The 20,755-nt window shown below is 44.0% G+C and overlaps 1 protein-coding gene and 1 non-coding gene across 2 annotated transcripts; both read left to right on the top strand.

Moving 5' to 3' along the window:
* The first annotated feature begins 1,408 nt into the window (after window positions 1–1,408).
* On the top strand, window positions 1,409–18,586 carry PPP1R8 (protein phosphatase 1 regulatory subunit 8). The gene is made up of 7 exons (XM_088531190.1): window positions 1,409–1,476; window positions 10,704–10,764; window positions 14,986–15,139; window positions 15,535–15,755; window positions 16,237–16,381; window positions 17,238–17,302; window positions 18,028–18,586. The coding sequence occupies exons 1-7, from the start codon at window positions 1,409–1,411 to the stop codon at window positions 18,379–18,381; spliced, it is 1,068 nt and encodes a 355-aa protein (XP_088387316.1). The 3' UTR covers window positions 18,382–18,586.
* LOC148593426 (small Cajal body-specific RNA 1) lies at window positions 12,055–12,219 on the top strand. The gene has a single exon (XR_015913728.1).
* Window positions 18,587–20,755: the final 2,169 nt, after the last annotated feature.

Below are 20,755 nucleotides of genomic sequence, written 5' to 3'. Positions count from 1 at the left end.
CCAATGCAGCATTTGTGAGGACGGAGCACCTTTGACTTAGGATAATCTAATAATGCAACTTCCCTGGGCTTCCCCAGCTGGTGGCTTATTATTGGGCAAATAAAACTCTTCCAATGCTGCTTCTCGAGCACTAGAAATACTAAGGTGCATAAAATCTGTATTAGGTGGAGGAGGGAAAAATGTAGCTGCTCACCTCTAGTTGCTTCCCAGAAGCTTTTAGGGAAAGAATTGTGCAAAGGTGAGAAAAGGGGCACTTTAAATTTACAAAGTAGCAGAATTAGATGAGTATAACCTGAAATGTTGTTTCTAAAGAAGTACTCTTGGAAGCTCACTTGTGTATTGGTGAATATTACAGATTGCCTGTGAACGTTTAGTATTTTCCACTGTTTGTGAAATGGAAAGTGCAGGACGTGGCTGAGTGAAGTGCTGGGTTTTACAAATGTCTGAGGATCTGATGGGAAAGGAAAAAAGCTCCCTAGTTCCAGTAAGTGGAGCTAGTGGAGCTGGACAGAACAAGTGGCCATCCCCACTCCGGTATCGCTCCAAACTGACATGCACTGAGGGAACAGTAATCTGTCCAAAGCCCATCGCAGTGTGGCAAATGCAGCCTACTGACCCATTTTTGTATTTATTCTTTATTCCGTGTCTCCTGTATGATAAAAATAAATGTGAAAGTCGCAAAGGGAGCCCGTTCTCCCACTTGCACAGTGGTTTGCACTATTGCGTCATCATTCCCCCTAATAACTGTCAATAAACACCTTTCAAAGCCTCTGTTGTGTTCTTTGCCTTGCGTTTTAGGCCCTGGCGTGGATCTTTGTTTGTACCTGCCTCTGTTTATGTTGGTATCAGTGTCAGTTCTAGGATCCCTCAGTATTTTTCCTGAGCTAACCCCCATGAAAACGCTGCGTGTGCTCAACTCCCGTCCAAGGGCCCCTCAGAGAAAGGCCACGGGGGCTTCCTTGAGCGCTCCGGGGTAAACGCGGCCTCCACGCGTGAACGTGACCCAAACACAGGGCCCAGGGCAGCCCCGTCCTGCCCCGGGGGCTGCTCCGGGGCCCGGTGTGGCCGGGGGCGCCTCCCCAGCCGCCCGGGGCCGCGTCCCCGCCTGGGGACAGCCTGGCTGCCCCCGCGGGACCCCCGCGCTGCACCGCGCGGACGGGGAACTGCCTCCCCTCGTTTTTCTTTTGTTTTTAACCTACAATTTATTCAGAAAGCGAGGAGCTTAAAAATAAATAAAAACGCGTTTTTTTTAACGCTAAAACCCTTTTAAAAGGGGGGGGGGGGCAGCGCCTAGCGGGCGGCCCCGCCCGCCGGGAGGCGCCGCGCGGGGCACGCCGGGATCGCGGCGCGCTCCGCTCCTCCCGCTTCCCAGGCTGCCCCGCGCCCGCCTGAATGGGGCAGCGGCAAGATGGCGGCGAGCGCGAGCGCGCCCGGCGGCGGCGGCGGCGGCCTCTCGCTGTTCGAGTGCCCGAGCTGGTGAGCGCCGCGCCGGGCCGCCCCGCGCCGGGCCGCCCCCGGGCCCCGCCGCTGCCCGCGCCGGGCCGCGCTGCACCGCGCCGCCGCGGAGGCGCCCGCCGGGCCGCGAGGGGGAGTGGCTGCGGCGGCGGCGGGCCCGGCGGCGGCGTGAGGCGAAGCGCGGCCACCCCCGGCTCTGCTTCGTGCCCCGCGCCGGGCCGCGGGGCAGCGGGAGGCTCCGGTGCCTCCTGCAGCAGCCGGAGCCGCGGGGCTGCCGGAGCGGCGCGGAGCTCTGCGGAGGTTTCGAGCGGGCCGCGCGGTGCCGGAGAGGGCGCATATCCCCCCCGAGCCGGGTGTGCGGCGCCAGAAATCCTGCAATTCCCCTGTTTTGTGTGGGGCAGGACGCCTGGGCAAAGGGGCGGTGGGAAAGGGGTGTCAGAGACACAGACGTGGTTGGTTTTAGGGTCTCAGGAAGGGGCAGCAGGGACCTGCGAGACTGTCTGCTCCAGCCCCGCGGGGAGCAGGGCCTGGGGTCCGGCCACCGAGGACCCTCCTCCTTCCCTTGGCCGTTGGTAGGTGCCTAGATAGGTATTCGCTACCCCGTCCTTTTCCTGGTGAGGTGGGACTGATGGTTCGAGTGACAGGTACTTTAAATCATTGTGGAAAATGACATAATGCCCGAGCTGGGGAGTCGAGCACTTTTCTATTAGTGTGAGCTGGTAGCAGCCAATTAATCCTTGCATGTGTGTGTGCATGATTGCGGTCTTTAATTGCACAGTCATCCGCGTTTTGCTGCGGGCCCTGCTTTTCTCCAGCGTTTGGATGATAGTGCTCAGCGAAAGGGTTCTTAGCAAATATGGCTTTTAATCTTTCCTTATTTTACAAGTCCTTGCTTTAAGCAGTAAATGCCATTTAAGCCTCTCATGGAAGAGAATTGCCCGGGTACCTGACTGTGTTATCTGTGCTATGTATATGCAGTAAGTGACATCTGTGTGAGACAAGAGGGTGCTCCGTATAATGATGATGTGATGGAGACAGTAAACCTATTAATGAAACAGTGCCAGTACATTTGGGTTGGTTCACCTGGAATTTGATATATCTGCCTTTTTTTTTTTTTTCCCCTCTTCTCATTGCAGTTTTATAGCACAGTCTTCACAAGTTGTATTGTAATCAGTAGTAAATACTAGAGATTTCTGTCTCTGGAAGCCTTAGGTTGGATAGCTGACGGTTTAACAAATTATATTTATTTCAGTTTCAGTGATTTGCATCCTGTTGCAGAAGAATTCTTAAATAAAATCCATCTGGAAAAGAGACCTGTAGCAACTGCAAGGGCCTTTTGAGCTGCCTGGTTTCTGGTACAAGCAGGACAGGGTCTTGCAGGCAATTGCCCTCTTTGTGCTAGCATGATGGGGCTTTGAAACACAAGTCCCTTGTACTGAGTGATAAAAAGATGAGGTGGGAGGGGAGTCAGGGATGTGATTAAAGCCTGGTTTTCAGACCCATGAGTAAGGGAACCCTGCTCGATTACCATGGCCCATCTCCATCTGGCACTGCCAAGCTCTTTTGGTGACCAGCTTTTTGCAACCTGAATTTATTTTAATACAATTCTCTAAAATATTCCTTGGGTAAAGTAAAGCCAGTATATGGACTCTTGCCATGTTTTTCTTTAAAGAAACAATTTACTTTCCACTAAACCTCTACGGTATATGTAAAAATTGCAATACTTATTGAGCCTAGACAGGCTGCATGTTTTTACAGGTATAATAAAATGTCTGATGAGGTTTGATCTTATCCAAGCTACCTTGAATGGATGTAGTGAATTCTCAGTGACAGGATCTTTTGCTTTAATATTCCAAGGACATGGCCGAGAGTGAGTCTGCCTGTGGAGCAGGGAGTGAGAGGCAGAATTTCCATGTCATTTTGACAGCCGCTGTAATTAGTTCTTCAAATCATGTTTATTCCATGATCTGAATTTCTGCATTCTCCCATCTTTGGCATCCCTAGTGCTGCACTGCGATGCTGTTCATCAATGTTAGTGCTGTTATTTGAAGGCAGGGGACTCGTTCTAGTAAATACCATCAGCAGGTGGCTTGAAATAAAAATCCTCTTTTTCATATCAGCTTTTGAACATGTGTCTTCAGTATAGTACCTGTTCTTCCCTAACATGGATTATGTTTAAGTATCCCGTTTTGAGAAAACCCTTCTCCACTGCAGTGCGCAGTTTTCGTTCTGTCTCTAAGTTAGTTTTCACCCTAGCATGGTGTGCTCCATAGTCCTTAAAATAGTTACTCTTCTTTCACTTCCAGCAGTTAAAGTGGCTCAATACAGATGATAAATAATGAATTCTATCTTAAGTAGTACTTTCTTATGCCAGCGCTAGCTTTAAGCAGGTACTGTAATTCCTATCTTCATGTCTAACAGGGACACAAAACTTGCACTTAAAACTGGAATAAAGATATTGATCGTGCTTTCTTTGGTAACAATTTAGACATATCGTGAGATTAGGAAGAAATTCTAGGTAACAAATATCTTTACCTTTGTTAAATTTTTAGCATACCTCCTGAGGTGGTTTTTAATGAGTAGCAGCAACTTACAAGAGGTGCAAATGATTCTGGGAGGTGGTTTTGTGTTCAAAGGAGCACTTCCCTTCTTCTTTTTGTCCTGCTTTAACCTGCCTTTACTCTTACTGTCTGTCTTGACACTCCGGTTGCTCAGTTGTCAAGCTTGTAGTGGAATGTATATAACATTTTTTTGAGCCCATACAAGGCATTTTCTATCAACAATGAACATTAGTTTTTGGAGATGATGAGTCCTAGAGTCCTGGAAATTGCCTTAGCAAGATGTAGCTTATTATCCAGCAAACGGAATATTGGTCTTTACGTATTTTTGATCAGCCATGTCCCAAGGACAAGGTCCTTGGGGTTGGGCAAGAAGTTGTGTCCAGTAGTTGCACAGGGCTGTTTTTTTGGAAGCGGATAAATTTAGACATCTGAGCCCACATTTAGAAACCTAAATAATTGGCCTAATTTTAAACTAACACAATCGAATCCTACTTGTCCTCTTTATGTCCTTAATAGCTAAAGCTCAGAAATTCTCTTTAAGTAGGGCTGGACTCGGTGAGTCTGCTGAATTCCAGCTGGATGCAGGTGCTGCAGCCGTCCCGGCACAGGAGCTTTGGAAGCGGCAGCCGCGCGGACGCCAGCGATGCCGCAGAGAGCCCCGGTTCCGGTACCGAGCGCTCGGCCTCCCGCCCCAAAGCACCAAAGTCTCTTTCTCTGAGCTGCTTTATTCTTCCTTGTTGAATGTGCGTGCTTATTCAAAGCAATTGGTGTCGGCTATAAGGCCAAAAATTCGTATGCTTCTCTACGCTGAGAAAACCTGCAATTTGCTCTGTGCTGCTCCCAGACTGTATTTGGTGGAAACTAGTTGCTGAAGGTGGGGAAGCAGATCCAGTCGGTCTGTCCAAGGGTGGCTCTGTCGGATGAACACGCTTCGTTTTAGGAGGAGGTGGTAGGAATGGCCCACATAAGAACTGTGTTACAAAGAGTTTACTTCTAGGAGATGCATAATTGCAGTTAGAGAATTGGTTATTAAGAGAATTAATTATTACGAGAAAGGTATTCTGAAGGATTAGCAACCGGACTGATCGTGTTAGTGGGTTTGGGATTTATTTCTTTTTTTGTTTGTTTGCTTTCAAATTAAAGTGACCACAACCCTTGCTAACAAGACAAGTTAAGTGTGGTCAGCATGAAAGTCTGAGTATTATCCAATCTTTTTGGTGTAGTTTGAAGTCTGGAGCAATAAAAACAGGATGAAACCTAGAAGTGGAAGATGGAATAAATATTGGATGGAATTCTAATAAAAAGAATTTATTCTAAAACCTAGAAAGTCACTACTGGGAAACAAAAGGAGGGAATTCAAGTGTGTAAGTTGACCATCAATGACTAATAAGATACAGCTGATCAAAAATAAGTAAAGACCAATATTCCACTCACTGTGTAATAAGATACATCTTGCTGAAGCAGGGAAAGGCTGGGGTTATAATGACACTAATGAAAATGTATAGCATGTAACCTGTATTTAAGAAAGCTGACATCAAACTGAACCAGACCCTGTGTGAATGTTTTGATGGGGAGGAAAAAAAGAGATCTGGCTTTGATAGAGCTTTACTTGTCTAGTCCAGCAGAAATGACAGTGGATTTTGAACCATCAGAATAAAATGGCTTTGGAACAGCTTCCCAGTGGCCGTAATAGAGGCCAAAAAACTATGGGGTGTTTACTTGAACATGGTTATGGAGCAATATGACTTGAAATAGCAATGGCTGGTGGTGTTGATTGTGGATGGCCTGTCCTTTCTTACTGTTTATACAGAGAAATTTTTCTTTCTATATTTTCAGAGGGAGAATAAGTAATCCTATCAATTAATCACTGCTTTGATCCTTCTTGTTTAGTACTCACTTTCCTGTTTAATTCAGCGTGACTTCAATTCAGTTTTTGATGTTGTAAAGTCTTTAATTCTCTCCACTAGAATATTCATGGCCGTAATCTTAAGCATTACATTTTGTTTACAGTTCTGTGATTTTGCTGTATTCCATGGAGACTTCATTCCCAAATAAATAACCAAGCCTTTTACAGATTATCTCCATTTCTTTCTATAGAAGAGAGCACAAGACCAGCTGTACCAATGGAAGCCATTTGGTTCTGTCTCCTGTCTTGACGGTGGCCAATAACTTGTACCTAAGACTTCAGGGGAAGGCACCTTCCCCTTGGCTGCACTCCTGGCTTTTTGGTTGTCAGAAGTTAAGGATTTTGTGGGCAGAAGGTTGTATCTAAGTTATCATGTTTAACAATTCACACCAGACCTAACCTCTATAAATTTTCTAACTGCTCTTTTTTTAGCAGAGTTTAATTCCTCAGCATCCACAAATTATGCAAATATAGGAAAAAGTTCCTTGTTTTCAGATCCAAGGCCTTGTCATTCCTGTGTTTCAAGATATAATTAATATAATAATTTTATAGCATTCATTAATGGGGCTAAGAGAGTGAAGACTTGCCCCCCTCCTTTTTTTTTTTTTGCGCCTAAAGCTCCCAAAGAGAAAAATTACTATTTTTTTCCATGTCCAAAGCCCTCCCTGCTGCTTTAGCAGCCTTGTGCCCTCCTCTACAAGATGAGGAAACCAGAACTAATATGACATTGCAGATGGAAATACATTTTATTTGTACAGTGGCATAAAAATTTCTTCCTTCTGGTGTCTCTGCTTTGTCAGCTGTTGATTCTCTCTGAAAATCATCACGATGGCTCTGGATCCTGAGTGACGGTCGTGAATTTGGAGCTCCTTGTTCTGCTTCTGTGGCTCAGGCCATCTTTCCCTTTCTTATTACACTGAGCTCAAGGATACCAATTTATTTACAGACTGTTTTTTTTTTTTTTCTTCAAGCAGTATTTCAGTATTGTGATACTCTGCTGCAGCCTTGTAGTCTGATTTGACTGTCCTGAATAACTGTTGCCATAATGATTTTCCCTCATTTGTTTATTCATACTCTTTTTCCAGGTTGATCGTGGGTCTTCTAAACATGGTACTGTGCAGGGCCGTGCTCTTTCCTAGTTTTTAAGTATTTACATCCCTTTATGCAATAGTATTTTCTCCATTGCACCTTAATTTCCTTAGCACCACTTGATAACTTTGTCAAAAGCCTTTTTTAAAATGCCGGTTTGCTCAATTGATACCATTTTTTTATATCTTCTGATTGTTTCAAATAATTCTGGTAGGCTGTAAGATAATACTTGCTTCTTCAAAAAACATATTAATTTTTTTCTCTTAAGTATTATTTTTAAGTATTCTCTCAAAGATATAAAACGGCCGTGCAACAAATGGTGAGCCTGGACTCCTGGAATTTACTGTCTGTATTTTCTGCATCACGCTTAGAATAGGCTTTAAAATTAGCATCACAGTAGATACCTTTATTCTTCTGGCAGTGAGAGCAGTTTGAGCAATAGATTGTGAAATTGTTATGTGTAGGAAGCTGTTTGATACTTGATATGCTTTAGATCACTTCAGTAAATACCATCTGGGTTTAGCAGTTTGCTACTTCTGTCTCTCAGTTTGTCCTAAAATCTCTCTTGTGGAATCTCGTTTTTGGTTTTGTTTTGAACCTCTCTTGTTGAACCTTGTTTTTGGTTTTGTTTGGAACCTTTCAGCTTCAGCAAGCTCATTCTTGCTGAAGAAAAACTGTCTTCTCACCTCTGTGATCCAGAGGATTAATTTAGTGCCCTTGGAATCCAGTCGAAGGATCCGAACACGTTTTGTCTCAGTTCAACTTGCTGAACCAAGGAGCCAGTAACAGGTAGTGCAGATCTGGTCTGAAGGTCGATTGCAGAGCGCCGAGATGCAGGTCCTAGGTGTTGTTCAAACCATGTGTGATTTGAAAGGCACAGAACAGGGTCTTGTCCCATTCAAGAGCAAGCAGCTTGCATGGATCCAAATTCTGGGATACGATGCGTTATTTCAGAGCAGTCCTAACCAGGTTGTCCATGTTCTAGAGAGAAGAGAGTCTCTTGACTTGGTGTAGCTTCTCCATCTTTTTGAGTTGTGTAGGAAAATCAGTTTAATGGATGCTTTAATACATTGGTCACTGGAAGGGAGAGGACTCCGTTAGGCAGGAAATAAGGGAAAACTAACAGCAGATCAAAAAGACTTCGTGCCCGTGGATTTCTGCAAGCAAATGCCTTGCATGCAGTATTTCACCTCCTTGGTACATGGGATTAGAGGTGTCATTGGCAGAGCCCGAGGGGTGTTAACACTTCCAGATACAGTCATTACTTCTGATATTTGTCAGCTCTGCAGCTTTTCACAGAACTGAACGCACAACTGGAGAATTTTGCTACTTTTTCATTAGAAGAGTTTTATGAAAACTAAATTCAGCAGCCTTAGCGGTGATTTTGATTTAGTGTGTGCTAAAGGTGTTTTCCTTTTCTAGAAGAGAAAGGTGTTTTTCTTTCCTGACAGTATCCCGAGCAGTGTTTCGCAGGCATAAATTGGTTGGGGAAGTTACAGTCTATAGAAGGCTTTGATTTGAAAGAAGTCAGAGAAGGGATAAATTTTTCAAGTCCTTTATTTCAGAATGTGCTGTCTTTTGTTAGTACTGTTATTTTTGTGTTCAAAATCTAACTGAAGGTAAAAGCAGAATGGAAATAACAGCAAGGATGAAATAAGAAGTCGGGTGGAAAGATGCCGTATGGCCGGAGATGCCCATCAGACAGGATTGTGTGCACGGGAGGACACCGTGCTGGAGCTGGAGCACTCGGGAGGTTTTCCCTGACCCGACGAGTGAGGCTGTTGCCAAAGTGGTTTTAGGAGCTGCTGACCACTGAGTGTGCAGGAAAATATCACTGAAAAGAAAAGCAAAGGCCAGACTCATTCAGTAACTAGAGCCACTTGTGGAGTTGATCTGGGAAGGGTTGGAGAGTTTTTAAATGTGTTGCAGAGCAACTAGATCTTTCAGGAACGGAGGAAAACAAGTTTGCCAGAGCTCGTGGGCAGAGGGGAAAACACTGAAGCAGCACAGAAAGCCGGCACATGGGTAAGACCAGTCTTTTAGTGCAAGATGAGAGCTGGGATCTGGGACACGCAGGAAGGGACAGCAGTTATTTAGATAGGGGCAGTGCAGGGCTGGAGGGTACCCAGGATGAAGCGGCCTCTCGCTTCGGGGAATTGCTCCTTGGAGATCGTAACCAGCCGGGCTGCCTAACTTCCCTGAGGACGTTTTGGTTTTCCTTCTGCCCCCACAGTCCCATTCCCGGGAAACAGTCACTACCTCAGTAGATTGCCCTAAGCCTTGGTCCCTCCACTTTCCTAACTGCTGTTCACTGGTTGAACACAATAAGGTTTGGTATTGGCTGTAGTCATCTTACTTGGTGGGATGGTGTCATCCACAACCTTGGAGAAGGGCTCGGTAAGAAAAATAGTGGAAGTCTAGCTGACAAATTCAAGAAGGGCCAGAAAGGTATGAGAACAGGTTGGTATGGGGGATTTAGAGCAAGAATGGAAAATAATTCTGCAATATTTGAGAAAGAAATGAGGTGTAGGAACAGGAGAGCTCTGTTCTTGTGTGAAGGTGTCTAGGAGAACATGTATATAACAACGAGCTGGTTAAGGAGAGCGAAGCAACGTGCCCGCTGCAAGGCATGTCTCGGAAGCGCAAACATCCGTGTTTAACCCCTGTGAGCAGCTTCAGGTAGAAGGGACCTTTCTTTTTTCCCCAGCCACGCTGAGAATGTCACTGCCCATTGTGGCCGCTCTGTGTGTAAACGAGAGCGGGATCTCTTGGGTGGCTGCTCCTCGGGACAACGGGAAAGCTGAGAACTGGCTCCCTGCTATTCCCTAGGGAGCGAGTCCAGCCACGGAGACGAGCAGATTCCGGATTTTAGAGCTGCACTAGAGAAACATCATTTGCTCCCAACAGCCCAAGAAGCTACACAGTGATGGGCAGCGTATTCACACCACGGAGATGCCTGGTTTTGAACATCATGTTTGATAATCCGCATGGGTTCTGCTGCACATTAGTGTTGTTTCCCTGTAAATTGCCTAGTCCCGCTTGCCTCTCTTCCCTCTTTCCCAGAGGGAATAATGAAATTTGCCTGACAAAGTTCCTGCAGCTGCAGTCTCTTCCATTAAGCGCTTTCATTCTCCACGTTGGTAGGAAAGTTTGGTTATAGGATGAGAGTGGAATGATGCTAGTCAGGGGTCAAAAACTTGAATAATGTTACAGCTGGGGCCCCTTTTTGGCGTTGGGCATCAGCAGTTCCAGAAGGGAAGAATGGTGGAAGTTTCTCTCCCTCTCAGCAGCTAAGGATTTAGACCTCGAGGAAACAGCGTTTTAGCAGGCCCTTAAGCAGACAAGTTCCTTGAAAATAATCCCAGCCAATTCCCTTTTCGAGCTGGGGGCTTGCTGGCCTTGCCTCTAGTCCTGTTGGGAGCAGCTGGATTCATTTTGTAAATGAGCTATTTTTCCCTGGAGAAATAAAGCTTGGAATGCCCCCTGTGTGTTGTCGGCTTAACTTCCATTTAAAAAATGGATGTTTTATGTGCAGGCAGAGTGAATCAGCAGGAAGGAGGCAGCAGTTGTGGGGGTTTCATATTTTCCCCAAAGTAAATCTGCTTGCGTGTGTTTTCTTTTGGTGTGTTCTGGCTCCAGTACTATACATATGTGCATATTTAATGTTGTATTTTTCTTTATTCATTTTTCAGGGCAGGGAAACCTCCACCTGGCTTACACCTGGATGTAGTCAAAGGAGACAAACTCATTGAGGTATGAAAATACATCTACATGACCAATGTATCATAGGCAGCAGTGGTAAGAAACTTTTTAGTCCTTGCATTTCCCATGTTCAGCTGGAAGGATTTCACTTATTTCCAGATGTTTTGAAGCTTCTGGATAAAGTGAAACAGTTTTCCTTTGCCTGCACTCTTAAGTCTGAGTATTATAATCAACACAGAATTGTTTTTATTTTGAATGTGTTATTTTTATTATTGCAGAAGAGCTTGTCTCCTTACTTTATATTTCCTACTTTGTCTTGCATCACTGATAACTAGAGGTCCTATTATTGCTGTCCTGATCAGCATTCAGATTTTTTAAAATAATATTTTCAATCAAAAGTAATAGGTCATAAACAAATAAATAAACCCTCTGACTTTACTGTCAGAGATCCAAGACAGCAACCATATTTTAGCCATAGAGAGACTGCTTCTTACTTGCAGTTTGACTAACATAGAGAAATGTTTCTGGAGAGCAAAAGTTTATAAAATTGGAGGTGAACCAAATCCTCTGAACTTGGGGAATGAAAAGCTTGGTAGATCAGGAAAGGCTGGGGGATCTGCAGGCTGATGTTTGCTCTGTTTTACTGTGTGCTGCCACAGAGGCATCTGACAAATATTAAGAGCCCTTTCTGGTGCCTGGCAGGAGAGAGATTTGCTATTTAAAACTTGATTGGTATCTCAAATTTCATAAATAGATATCTGACAAATAAACTCCGTTCTTCCTAGGCCAGAAAGCAGTTAAATGAAGCTTTAGGTTTGCCTTTATAGGGATAAAAGAGCAGAGCTCTTGAATTTACATTCTCTTTGAGTGCTCTTAGTCCCTATTTGATGACACAGACACAAAACCATGAGCAAGGGAACAATTTAGGTCAGCCTCAATTTGAAAGGAACCAGACACTAACACATTTACCTTATCTTTATGGGACCTCATTAGCTCACAGGAGGCAGGGCTGCTTGGACCCAGTTGCTTCAAAACTGCTGTTAGAGAGCTGTAATAAGGGTGCTTCTCAGCTGATCCTTCTCACTGCATTCCCAGTGGCCTCTTATGTGAGGATTATACTTGGTTTTGAGTTTTTCAATAGCTTTTTCTGGGCCACAGTGAGCAAAGCCAAGTGGCAGTGACTTTGGCTTGTCTGCTCTGTAGCACATGGTCAAACAAAATTCAGCCTTCCTACCTCGAGACCTTCTGTGAGCCCTGCTCTGTCTTGTCATGTTTTATGTAGATATGCTGTGTACATAGCAGTACCAAGGTAAGAATGTTCTTAAACCGTTGGGGATTATCAAGCACTTGATACTAACCGAGCCATCTGTGGCCCAGGTCTTGTGCAGAGACCTGAGGTCACACTTGTGATTGCTGGGTCTCAGAAGTGCGACATTAAACAAGCCATGCAGCGTTTAAGCTCAGTGTATGAAGGAAAACACTGGGTTATAACTCAGCGGCACAAAACTTCTCAAAACACTCTATTGAAATAAAGTAAATAAAATGGTCTTCCCTTACTGCTTTTTGTAGCACTTCCAGTTTATTAATTTATTTGTATCTTTGCACAATCTCTTGAAATACTGTCAAGTTAGAATGGTGTTGTCTTATCACTTGCACCCTTTTCAGTGTAATTTGCAAGAAACTTCTTTTGGATCAAGCTGTCAGTGAGAATGAGAAACTGTTGGACCAATTTTTGTTGTACTTGAGACCATGAGATAGCGACTTTGTGGATGCACAACACTGAAATGTGGAAAATATGAAACAGCTTCTTAAGATTCACTTGTTTGCATCAGGATTTTGTTTGCACAGAAGGTTTTTTTAAACGCCTAAGGGTAAAAGGAAAAGTTTGTGGGAAGGACAAGCAGCAGCCAAGTGGAATCACAGAATGGTTCAAGTGTATTGAATGGAAGACTCGAGTGCTGAACAGAATGAGTAACATCCTATGTAGGATGGGTAATAAATCTGTTGCTATGAAGCTGAAACCTCCAGAAATCCTAATTATCTTCCTCAGAGGATTTGTTATGGCAAGCAGGATGGTATTCACAGATGAGGACTTGGATTAAACTACTGGAATCCTAAGGGGGGAAATATGTATGGTAAGAGGGACTACTGGAATGATAGGTGTCCATTAAAACTTTGGGGGAAAGCAAAGCAAAAGTATGCTAGCCTTAAGTATTTACAGGGAGAAGAGAGATCTGTTTAAGGTAAAATATTCAAAAATAAATTGATTTTTTTTTTAAGTGAGGAAACCAAATACTCGTTGAAACTCTTGTCAGTGGTTCATACTTTCTGGTGAGCTCCAAAGTGGGAGTCTTGTGAAAACCAGTATTTGTAAAGAGCCAGGAAGTGATAATAACGTAGGCAGCAGAATCCCTGGAACCTTGTTTCAGTATATTGATTTTCCTGTTTTATTTTTCCCCTCTAAATTGAAGCTTCAAGGTATGCTGTTCCCTAACAGGTAGATTCAAAGGAGCGAACTGCATGTTTTAAATGTCCCAATTGCAGGGTAATCATCATTCGTTTTGCATCTGACCCCTAGTTGTCACCAGATAATCTGTTTGAAGGTGAATCTCTTAACAATGTGATTTCTGCACCATCAAATGAGATGTAGACTCAAAAAGAAGATTATTCTGCAGCTGAACCATAAGTGCTCTTGTGGATTTTCTATCAGCCTGTATATCACTGAGGGTGCTAAGGATGTGGTTATCCTTTACCTGGCAATTTTTCACAAAACTTACGGGAAATTAATATCTTTAAAATGGCCAATTGTTTGAAAACTTGCTTGGCTTAATGATGGAGGGAAGGGCCTGATTGATACACAGACAGCTTGACCATCTATATATAAACATACATAAATCAGAAGATCTCACAGCATTTACTCTCATGAAATGATCATTAAAAGTGAATAATTTGCATTAGGTATGAATAAGACATTAATTAGAAGTAGAAATTCAGTGATTGTGGTATGTACTAGTATGGAGTTGACTGATATTTATCTGCTAATTGTGATCTAAAAGAGAATAAATATTTAATGCATTTTGTATATTTACTAATGAGTACCAGCTTATACGAACTTGCAGTGTGAGGCCTGGAAAATGATACAGAAATAAGTGTTCAGCAAAACAATGCAGAGTTCAACTTACAAAATGCAAGAGAGCACATCGGGGGAAAAAAAAACTGAAAAAAATCGAAGGGAAAGTGAAATCTAAAAGAAGCAATTTAGGCAAACCTTAAAGTTGATAATGGATGGCAGGTAATCAGACATGAATTTGCAAAGTACTTTGTAGAATACTAGGCCTTGTAGGCAAGGCAGAGGAAGAGAAATGCTATGAAATTCCATGCTTTTCCCCATTTTCCGTAAGACTTAATATTGTCACCACATAAATACCTGTCTAGGAGTTCATTGTGTCAGTCTTTGAGAGCTCTGAAAAAAATAAGAATCTCCCTGTAACTAGTTTGAAATATCAGTTATTTCTAGCTGAGCTTGTGGTTTAGACAGCTGACAAGAAGAGTGAGGAATTGCTCTTATCTGCAACACTTCTTAGTAAAAAATCACCGTAGGTACCATAGGATTTTGTCAGCATGTTCCTTTACTTTTCAGGGCTGTTTTACAAGCCTGATTTTACCATGTGCAAAATGTTTAAAGCAAGAGACTGGAACTAGGAAGGACTGGAATAAAGAACAAAAGCCTAAAATTAGTAGTTACCTGAATAGGCTAATATGGATTTGTATTGCAATATGTGTAGTGAAGATGTAAATCCAAACTGAATAAAGGTCTGGAAAATCTCCTGTTACTATAGAGAAATATTTATTTTTGATATTTTGTATTGGACTAGAGATTCTTAGCCTAGATTTCTGGCCTTGACAAGGTCCAAGATCTACCTCAAGGAATGTATAAAAAAATATGAGCAGATGCCAGAGACTCTTTCCTAGGAGATACTCTTATATTTCAGAGAGTTATTTTCCTTTCCAGGTTGTCTTAAATTGACTATTTTTTTTTAATGGGCATAAATGACATGGCCATATTCATCTCTTCTGATTATTGCAAGGGCAACATTTGCATTTCTTTGCCGAACAGTCTCAGACAGAACTAAAATATCTATCAACTCTTGATGCTTCAATTGTTTTACTGCTTTGATTTTGCTCTGTTTATTTGTGTTCTTGAGTGTGTGTTTTTCAGGAAGACCTGAAGGATTATAGGAATTTAACATGCTTTTGTGACGTTCTACCCAGAAACTCATCATTGATGAGAAGAAGTATTATCTTTTTGGGAGAAATCCTGATCTGTGTGACTTCACCATTGACCACCAGTCCTGCTCTCGGGTCCATGCTGCCTTGGTCTATCACAAACACCTCAAGAGGGTTTTCCTCATAGATCTAAACAGCAGTAAGTAACGTGACATTTAAACGGGATGGGATGTGGAGTGGCTTCAATCCAAACTGCTTTCAGGAAACTTCAGAAGAGTCCTTGTGTTTCCAATTTGAACTTACATTAACTTAAATCTAGAAGAGAGCTTTTTAGTGAATAGAAACGAAACCCTATGTTTCAGTTGTTAAACATTTCTGAATCTGAGACATACTTTTCTTTGTGGAGTTTTTCTGTTTTGTTTCTTGTTGTATTGTTGTGGGGACAGATGGCAATAATCAGAATTAATGAAAGGCTAATGAGGGCGAGGAGCAAAGGAGTGCATGCAGAGGTCCTGAACTTCTCAGCACTCGAGCTCCAACACGGCGAGCCCAAGCCGGTGGCTAACAGACCGTTTTCTATTCCCTTGTTCTTAGCACATGGCACGTTCTTGGGTCACATCCGTTTGGAAGCTCACAAACCTCAACAAATTCCCATTGACTCCACGGTTTCCTTTGGTGCGTCCACGCGGGCCTACACGCTGCGGGAGAAGCCTCAGACGCTGCCGTCGGCGGTGAAAGGAGACGAGAAGATGGGTGGTGACGACGAGGAGCTCAAGGGCTTGCTGGGCCTGCCGGAGGAGGAAACGGAGCTTGACGTGAGCACCGTGACACTTGTGCCTAGATGGAACATCCATCAAAAGAGATAGCGTTCCCCACTTGTTTGCCTACGTCCACATTCCCCATTTCTTCACCTTGGAGACAGCCCAAGTTGTCTCCTGCTGGCAGGTGTCCACAGACCGTGTCATTCTGCCATGACAGGCCTGGCTCCATGCCCTAGTGAGCCTGCTGCTCTTGCAGGCAGCCTTCAGCCAAGTCCTTCACCCCAACCAGTGGTGATTTCCTCGAGTCCCCTCCGTGGTAACACAGCCGTGAACACAGATTTGCTTCCTGTGTTAGCTAGGGAGGAGTGAGGAAGCAGTGTGTGTGCCATTGGAGCACCCATTTTCCTTAGAGGCCTAAAATTTAAGCTAAGCCATGTGCCATATAGATATATACTTTGAAATGCACAGTCACATCCTTAAAGCAAACTTCATATACTAGTTACTTAGACTATTTCTTCTCTGAATATATTCTTAGAACCTGACAGAGTTTAATACAGCCCACAACAAAAGAATTTCCACACTAACCATAGAGGAAGGAAACTTGGATATTCAGAGACCAAAGAGAAAACGGAAGAACTCCAGAGTGACGTTCAGTGATGACGATGAAATCATTAACCCTGGTGAGTGTTGGTCTAGCTTGTTTTCCCCTAGGTGATGCCTGTGGAAGCCCTTTGCCAGGGTTCACACAGGAATCCCTCATGGTTGTTTATAAAGAAGGAGAACAGAAATTTGGCAGTGACTGAGGTCTGCTCTGTCAGAGAAGCTGTCACAGCCCTCAGGTCTTGGATTGCTGATTCTCTGGTTGTTCTACCAATAAAAATTCTGTGTGATTCCTGGACAAGAGCATCACACCCAGCTGCATTGTACAGTTTCATCAGTCTGAAGGATCTCAAGGGTCCAAAACGACTTTTTAAATTGTCACCGACTTTGGAATCTAAATGAGAACTGAACTTCTATCCCATAATGCTTTCCCTACCTGTTGTCTCACGGACTCTGTTTTTGCATCTCCTCCTCAGTTTTTCTCCCTGCTTTTCTGCATATCTGAAACAAGTGCTTCTAATTCAAAATGACATGTCTGAAGGTATATCTAGTTCCTCATTAATCATTTTTCTTCCTTAGCCATTTGATACTGATGATGTTCCTACTAATAGGAGCATTGTCGATATAAGGTATCATTAACAAGTGCAAGTTGTTAATAATTACGGATTTTTGCCTACCCTCTGGAGATTAGGTTTCTTTTAGCAGTTTCTTTTACCTTTCTCCCCAGAATGGCTGATAAGCCCATGTTGAGGCAACCAGTAGGTGTCCCCATCCATACACTTAGTTACTTGCTTTACTGTGGTCTGCTTGTTCTTACTGAGGGTTACCACAACACCAGCTTGGAGAAGACCAGTTCTTCCTACAGATTGCTTTACCTGACAAATGGTTTTTTTCCTCTGTATTCTTACTGAAACTTTGCTGTGCTTCCCTTTACAGAGGATGTGGACCCATCTGTTGGACGTTTCAGGAACATGGTACAGACTGCAGTAGTCCCTGTAAAGGTAGAGTAACTCCCAAATCTTTAATAACCTTAAACATAGAGCTCTATGATGGAAACTGTTTTATTGTTACCCAGACATTGTGTTCACTTCTTGCAGTTAACTTCTTTTTTAGCAAATTGGACAGTTTCTCTTCAAGCCCCGCTCAATTCTACAATAACACATTGGAATTGAATTCTGCAGGAGTAGGGAAGGTCTGAAGAACTTCAGAATAGCCAAGGAACACTGTAATAATGTCACTGATCACTAGTTTAGACTAAATCATGTGGAAAGGATAATTCTACATAAGACTGCCTGTCGATTCAAATGATCAGGAGAGAGACAAAATCACCAAGGTGATCTAAAAATTGCACTTGTTTTTCACTGTGTGCGGAAGGAGGGATTCTGTGTCTTCATGGTCTGGTCTTCAGGATAAGCTCAAGTCTCACAAGTGAGTTCAGGAGGCGAAGAGGAGCGCAGAGCTGCTCTAAGTTAAGCCTGAGCTAATATCTCAATTTCTGTCACCCCTTCCTTCATTGTGCATTGCTAATAGTTTATAAAATAGCTTTCAAGGAACGTCAAAAGAAGGCTGGGACAAAGAGGTGGAAAATCCACCCACGTTTGTGGCTACTTTGTGTGTTGCCAGCCTAGGTGCCTTTTCGGGGAAAACGGCATTGGAATCCAGTTTATGTGGCTTGCTTTCTTGTTCCGTGCGTCCCGAATAACTCTTCAAATACTTCCACCTACAGAAAAAACGGTTGGAGAATCCGGGCTCGCTGACGACGGATGATTCTGCGTCGCGGCGCATGCAGAGCTTCCCGTACAGCGGAGGATTGTATGGTGGGTTACCCCCAACCCACAACGAGGCGGGTTCCCAGTCGCACGGCGTCCACGGGACAGCGCTCATCGGGGGGCTGCCCATGCCCTACCCGAATCTTGCCCCCGACGTGGACTTGACTCCTGTCGTACCCTCAACAGTGACCATGAACCCTGCTCCAAACCCTGCTGTCTTTAATCCCGAAGCTGTGAACGAACCCAAGAAGAAGAAATATGCCAAGGAGGCCTGGCCGGGCAAGAAGCCAACCCCGTCCTTACTGATCTGAGCAGGGGGTTGCTGAGGGAGGGGGGAGTTACGAACTCAGAAACTGTTCATGTGCAGTATCGTCTTTTTAAAATTTCGGTGTCCTAACCACGTATAATATCAAGATTGGAGAAGTGAAATATCCTTTAAAGATCTGTCTTCAAATGTTTTTATATGTATGTTTAAGAAAATACAGCTCCCATCTCCTTTTGAACCAAAATATCTGGCAGCCTTTTCTTAGCCGTTTCTCTTCCTAAAGGCCTTTACTCTGAACTTTGGTCCACCAGTCGCAGGGGCAGAGCCACAGTTACCTTTAGTGGCAGCTGCAAGGGGGCCTGTCCAGGTGCAGAGCTCACCGGGAGCAGCGCCCTGCCCTGGAGCAATTCCAGTCTACGGGAATGCGGCATATGCTGGGTCAAGCCTTTCAGAAATCACATCCATGTGAGATCTAAAACTTGCAAAATATAGGTCAGTTTTATTTTAACTTTACAAAATCCAGCATTGTGGTGGATTTGCTTTTTCCTTTTTTCCCCTTTTTTAAGTTTAAATCCATTTTTTTTTAATTACTACCAAAAACACTACAGCATCCCACCAGTTTATGAAAGTGGGATTCCCGCACTGTGCCCCGATATTGTCCGGTCAAATGCCCCATGGATGCATACATGGATGCATGCGGATGCATATGTGGATGGATCTGGGCTTGCACTGGTGCCTATAGCAGCACGGTGAGCCAAGGAACTGCCACTCTCTGCACTGTGCAAGCTGTAAACAGCAAAGCAGTGATGATCCTTTCCACTGAGGAACCTTTCCTCAAAGCAGAGGGAACACGGTGGAGGACACCTTCTGTCTAACTTGATGGCCTTTCTAATTCAAATAACTTCGTTTTTATTTGCAGATGGAACCTGTGAGATTAGAGTAGGTATGAGATAGAAAAGGCACAAGTGAAAATGATCAGCCATCAGAAGCATTGGAGGACTTGCATAATTAACAGCTAAGCTCACAATATTCACAATATTTTATTTTTGTCTGCTAGCAACAGCAGGTGAGAAATGAGAGCTGCTTACAGGCAGAATATGAATTCTCAGAATCTGCCTCACCTTAAATGAACAGTCCCCAGGTTGGCTTCCTAACTTTACCTGTTCTTCTTTTATACTACTTCATGACTTCTGTCCTTTGAATAAAATGAGGAGTTTGATTTGGATAGTTGCTCCTGCCCTTCAGATTCTCATTTTTTACATTGCAAAATCTGTTTCAAAGGTATTTAGGTACAGTGGTGTTATTTTACATAAAGTAGAGCTCTTTTTCCTGAGGTCTATTCTGGATTCTCTGCACTGTGTAATGCAGCTCAGCTGTGTAGCCACATTCCTTTGCTTGGGGGTTCCTCCGGGATGTGTCTGCTGCAGGGAGCAGTATCCGCAGCCGGTGGCAGCGCGTGCGTGGGAGCACCTGGAAAACGAGCGCTCCGGACGCCGCGGCGCCGCTTCCTTCCCTTCCGCCGCGTCCCGGGAGCTGCCGGGGACGGGTGCCCCGACCCCGCTGCGGCTTGTGCTGCTGCACAGCGATTGCTGCCATCGTGTTATCGAGGGAAGAACGAGCTGGGAGCCGCCCCACGGCGCGCGATGCCTCGAGGGCCGGGCAGGTTTCCCCCTCCTGTTTCACATCTACCAGAAAACACGGTGGGGACGAACGCAGCAGCTTTGCCCTGACACAGTTGTGCAGCAGGGGGTATAGGTTGCTACTCACAATGGTCCAGTCCTCAGGCATTCTTGCTCCAAACACTCCACGCTCTTCAAAAGCTTTTCTCCCCCTTTTCTTTTCTTCTTCTTTTTTTTTTTTAGATTTGCTTCTTTTCAGGATATAAAATTTTCTTTTCCCTGCCAGTCTGTTTTATGAAGGCAACTTTTTAGGGCAAGACTAGTAAAGGCAAGTAAAAGTTGAACAAGACTTTTATTTTTTTTCCCTTCCTCTTTCTTTTTCCCTCTTTCCCCTTCCATCTCTGTCATTCTACCCTTTTCTTCCTCCCCACCCCAAATCTCTTCCCCTTTTCACTTTTTTTTCTTTTTTTTTTTCCCCTCGTAGTGGCTCTTTGCAAGTTCTTTCTTGGAAAGGGAAGCTTTCTTGCTCATTGTTTTTAAAGCTCTTCCCCTCCCTGGATTTGTACAAGCTCTCATTATTTCAGAGCTTAGAGGCCACAGCTGGCCTCTACAGGAGGGGACACTATAACATCCAGGGGCTTTGTACAGAAGTTTGTACACTTGTGTAATATGTAATAGGCCTTTTCACTCTTTCTGTTGAGCTTTTTACCTGTAACCTTTATTATGTTGTAAATTAAATGCAGATTTTGCCAGTTTGGAGAGTTTAGTGTGTTCGTTCCCAGCCTGTGCTCCCTCTGCACT

Source organism: Tinamus guttatus, unplaced genomic scaffold (genome assembly GCF_059628265.1).
Source record: "Tinamus guttatus ecotype Peru unplaced genomic scaffold, ASM5962826v1 Tinamus_guttatus_pri_ptg000397l, whole genome shotgun sequence".
NCBI classification, from domain to species: Eukaryota; Metazoa; Chordata; class Aves; order Tinamiformes; family Tinamidae; genus Tinamus; species Tinamus guttatus.
Note: the sequence above shows the minus strand (reverse complement) of the source record. Positions and strands in the feature narration are given on the sequence as shown.

What these genes read in the sequence shown, in the direction of transcription:
- PPP1R8 (XM_088531190.1), top strand. Translation starts at nt 1,409, where the DNA reads ATGGCGGCGAGCGCGAGCGCGCCCGGCGGCGGCGGCGGCGGCCTCTCG. An exon ending in CTGTTCGAGTGCCCGAGCTG is followed by an intron (nt 1,477 to 10,703) that starts GTGAGCGCCGCG and finishes TTCATTTTTCAG; the next exon opens with GGCAGGGAAACCTCCACCTG. An exon ending in AAGGAGACAAACTCATTGAG is followed by an intron (nt 10,765 to 14,985) that starts GTATGAAAATAC and finishes CGTTCTACCCAG; the next exon opens with AAACTCATCATTGATGAGAA.